This window comes from Silene latifolia, chromosome 7 (assembly GCF_048544455.1).
Source record: "Silene latifolia isolate original U9 population chromosome 7, ASM4854445v1, whole genome shotgun sequence".
Classification (NCBI taxonomy): Eukaryota; Viridiplantae; Streptophyta; class Magnoliopsida; order Caryophyllales; family Caryophyllaceae; genus Silene; species Silene latifolia.
In genome coordinates, this window is record NC_133532.1 from 118,660,286 (window position 1) to 118,664,665 (window position 4,380).

Below are 4,380 nucleotides of genomic sequence, written 5' to 3' on the forward strand. Positions count from 1 at the left end.
ATTGCAGATCAATCCAACTTAAACGCCTTCGCCTTGCATGTTGTGAACTCGTATCTTACGATGAATTAGAAAGAGCACTTGAAAGCCTTTCTTGTTTGGAGGAACTCGAACTTACTCTCTGCGACTTTCTTGTATATGAAGAAGAACAATTAATAGTAGATTCTTGTCCCTCCCTCACAACTTTTAAACTCAACAAGCTAGGTTCAAAATGTCCTGATATGGCATGCGATGACGAGGCACTAGCAATTGCAGGAAACATGCCTGAATTACGCTGTCTTCAGCTTATTGGAAATGGCTTGACGGATGTTGGTCTTACGACAATTCTTGATGGGTGTCCACGTCTTGAATCTCTTGACCTGCGTGCATGTTTCCACATTGAGCTGGAGGGAAATCTAGGGAACAGATTATTGGAACAAATCAAGGATCTCTGGTGTCCATATGACTCTACCCATGACTATAACTCACTACAACAAATCCCTTGCATTCCCGACGCTTTTTTAGGCTATTATCGACGCTTAAAAGCGTTGTCATTTTATTTCTCGATGCTTTAAAAAGCGTGGTTTTTCTGGGCATCGGGATTTTCTGACGCTTTTTTCCGTCAACCTTGTCGACGCTTTATTGCATCAAGGCCGTTTTTAAGAGCGACGCTTTTTTACGTCAAAATTTCTCGACGCTTTTATGCATCTAAGAATACCGGGGTATTCTATATAGCCATATTAAATCCAAAAATAAAAATAACAAATGATTCCACTCTAGTAGCCATTTTAAGTTCCACAGTTGGACGGGCATATCCGTCTTACATGTAAAAAGGTAAAATACCGGGGTATTCTATATATGTTGTTGGACAAGAGTTTGTCATTCTCATTCCATCTATATATGAATTAATGTGATTCTTGTGAGTTGTTACCTTTGGAAAAAGTTATTGTGCAGTAAATTAATGCATTCCCAGTCGTTGAGATTTCTGAATCAATACAAATTACTTCTATAAATAAGAAGATTATGTCATCAATTTTTCATATTACAAATTATGTTGTCAAATTCAAACAGTAATAAAATAACACCAATGGAGAATCCAGATCCACCAGTCGAAGAAGTCAGAAACTGGTTAGAATTACCGTGTGACTTAATGCTGATGATTCTCATGAAAGTAGGGCCGTTCGATATCCTTGAGTCCGCTCAGTTTGTGTGCAAAGTCTGGTACACTTTGTGCATAGAACCCGTCTTGTGGCGAACAATCCATATTCAGAACGTCAAGGATCCTCATATGGTGCTTAAGTACGAGAAGATGATGTTCAATGCTGTCAATCGTAGTGCTGGTGGTTTAATTGATGTTAGTATCGAGGGTTTTGGTTCTGATCAGCTTTGCTCATACATCGCGTCTCAGTATGTTGTTTTCTCCAATTACTGTCATTTATTATTATATCAATGCTATATATTAAATCCAGAAATCAATGGATTTCAATGTAATTAAAGAAAGTTATACAAATTAATTTTACTATATACTTTTAAATCACTAGCATCGTGTCATGGACCCAATTAAGGGATCTCAATGCAAATCAATACTATATATTAATTCTAGAAACCAAGGAACTTAATGTAATTAAAGAAATCTATACAAATTAATTATACTATATAGTTTTAAATCGATAGCACTGTGTGATGGACATGGACCTGATAAAGGGACCTCAATGTAAATATTATATAGTTTTGGTTAGAAGTATAATATAAAGATGCCTTGATGAAGAATATTTATGGAAATTACATTAAATTAAAGTAATTCAATTTAGAAAACACAAGAATATAGTGATTTTCCTTAAAATTAACATCCATTTATGTAATTAATTAGTATCATCATAAAATTATATATTAAATTAAATGCAGTAAAAATAATAGTAGCAGCAACGAGTAATAAAATTAACGGTATTAATGTGGAAGTAGTGACAGATATAATAATGATAGTGGGAGTAGTGAAAGTAACTACGAAGGTAGTGAAAGTAATAGTGGTAATAATGGAAAAAGGTATGAACAATTAAATAACCAATTGACTCAAGGAAATATTTTATTTATTTAAATATAGGCCGGATAAAATTAACGGGAATAATGAATTTAACAAAAAAAAAATAGAGGAATTAGTAAAAGAAACAATAGTAACCACGGGAGTAGTGAACATAATGATATTAAGAAAGAATGTCGTGAAAGTAATAATATTAATAGCGGGGTAGTGAACATGTCTCATAATTTGAAAATAAATTTTACATTTTATCATAATTACAAGATATGTCGTAAAAAAATATATTACGAATAGTAAACGTGTGAGTTAGACAATTACAACATAGTTTATTTCATTGAAAATAAAATTTAACGGTAAATAGAGGTAGCCCGGTCGAAGCCGGGCACCAAACCTAGTATTATATAGTTCGGTTTAAAATTAAATTTTATAGAAGCTTGGTAATTTTCATAAACATTTGTAAGAGACTAAAACATGGTCAATTTCTTTAAAATAAAATAATTAATTAAGATGGTCAATTTCAAGGAGACTAAAAGAAATAAGATGTTTGGTAATTTTCCTTTATAGGAGAAGATGGTCAATTTTCTTAAAATAAAATAATTAATTAGTATAAACATGCACACTTATGGTATTAATTATTATCATCATAAAATTATATATTAAATTTAAAATCTATGCAATTTTATTAAACTTTATAGTTTATTAGATGCATAGAGATGTTAATTATTTAACATACAAAAATATAATATAAGTAGGTTATAAATAATTCAAGTAAGATTCCATAATATATAATATTGCATAATTCTTTCAATTTGATTTAATAAGTAGTAAAAGTAATTTCGTCAGTAAAGAGAAGAATTGTAGTAACATTGGATATAGTTATATGATACTAATCGCTCATTTGAATAGTAAAAGTAACAATATTATCAGCGAGATTAGTGAAAGTGGTACAAACAACAACGAGAGTAGTGAAATAATCATTAGTGAAAGTGGTAGAAACAACAACGGGAGTAGTGAAATAATCAATATTAATGCGGCAATAGTGAGAGTAACAATAATTACGGCAGAAGTAGTGAAATTATCAATATTAATGCGGCAGTAGTGACAGTAACAATAATTACAACGGGAGTAGTGAAAGTAACAATAATTACGGGCAATACTGAAATGTTATTACTATTGTTTCATTAATAAGAGTAAAATTTTAATAGCGGGAGTAGTGAATTTGTCTCAAAATTTATTTCATCGTAATTTTAGGATATATATCATAGAAAAATATATTAATGATAAATTTGTGTTATGCAACTTTAAATAATTTTATTTAACGAAAAAAAAAATTAATGGTAAGTAGAGATAGCCCGGGCGAAGCCGGGCACCAATACTAGTTGATATTCTATTGCAGTAAACCGTGTGAATTGTGCTTTGTTTGAACTTGAATCAATCTCTTTTAGATGGATTGAGCTAACTCTGGTCTTATTGCAGATCGAGGCAACTTAAACGCCTACGACTTGCGAATTGTGATACGATATTATCTGAGAACGTATTTGTGAAAGCACTCGAAAAGTTATCATCTCTGGAAGAACTTGAACTTACTCTGTGGGACTTTGAATATGCTGAACCAATTTCTGTCATTAAATCTTGTCACTCCCTGATTACTACATTCAAATTTAACAATCTGTGTTCAACAAGTCCATATCAGCCAAGTGATAATGAGGCACTGGCAATTGCAGCAAGCATGCCTCAACTGCGCCATCTTCAGCTAATCGGAAATAATATGACAAATGTTGGTCTAACAGCAATCCTTGATTCATGTCCTCGCCTTCAATCCCTTGACTTACGCGCATGCTACTATTTGGATCTTGAAGAAGATTTAGGGAAGAGATTATCAGAACAGATCAAGGACTTACGACATCCATATGACTCGACTGAGGACTATAACTTTCCTACCACCGACAATGATCCTTATGATTACTGGCAATACGACTCTAATCATAACGACTATTCTGCTACTGAACCCGACTATATTGATGATAATGATTATGATTACTGGCCATGCTGATTCCAGTTTTCCAGTTCATACTTTAATTAATCAAGTGTTCTTTTATTCAATCAAAAATATGAACTGGTCTCTTGTTAGCCGACTTGTTTTCGGTCTTAAGTTATTTAATGTCTTTTTTTTTGGTATAATTGTTATCAATGATCTGATGATCAAAAGCAAATTAGAAATGTGGTGGCATAGTCATATGAAATTGAATCTTTTCTTTAGAAACTATTTGCATATGAAAAATTCCATATTTTTTCACACTTAAGAAAAGGGGTCATTTTTTACTAGCGTAATACGGTCATACACCATAAGTTAAAGGGACTAAGACTAA

At 32.1% G+C, this 4,380-nt stretch overlaps 1 protein-coding gene across 1 annotated transcript; it reads left to right on the forward strand.

Moving 5' to 3' along the window:
• Positions 1 to 218: 218 nt before the first annotated feature.
• LOC141590613 (F-box protein SKIP19-like) lies at positions 219 to 4,064 on the forward strand. Its single transcript, XM_074411188.1, has 3 exons — positions 219 to 430; positions 1,048 to 1,383; positions 3,488 to 4,064. The coding sequence occupies exons 1-3, from the start codon at positions 219 to 221 to the stop codon at positions 4,062 to 4,064; spliced, it is 1,125 nt and encodes a 374-aa protein (XP_074267289.1).
• The last annotated feature ends 316 nt before the right edge of the window (positions 4,065 to 4,380 follow it).

What these genes read in the sequence shown, in the direction of transcription:
- LOC141590613 (XM_074411188.1), top strand. Translation starts at nt 219, where the DNA reads ATGGCATGCGATGACGAGGCACTAGCAATTGCAGGAAACATGCCTGAA. An exon ending in GAACAAATCAAGGATCTCTG is followed by an intron (nt 431 to 1,047) that starts GTGTCCATATGA and finishes AAATTCAAACAG; the next exon opens with TAATAAAATAACACCAATGG. An exon ending in TGCTCATACATCGCGTCTCA is followed by an intron (nt 1,384 to 3,487) that starts GTATGTTGTTTT and finishes GTCTTATTGCAG; the next exon opens with ATCGAGGCAACTTAAACGCC.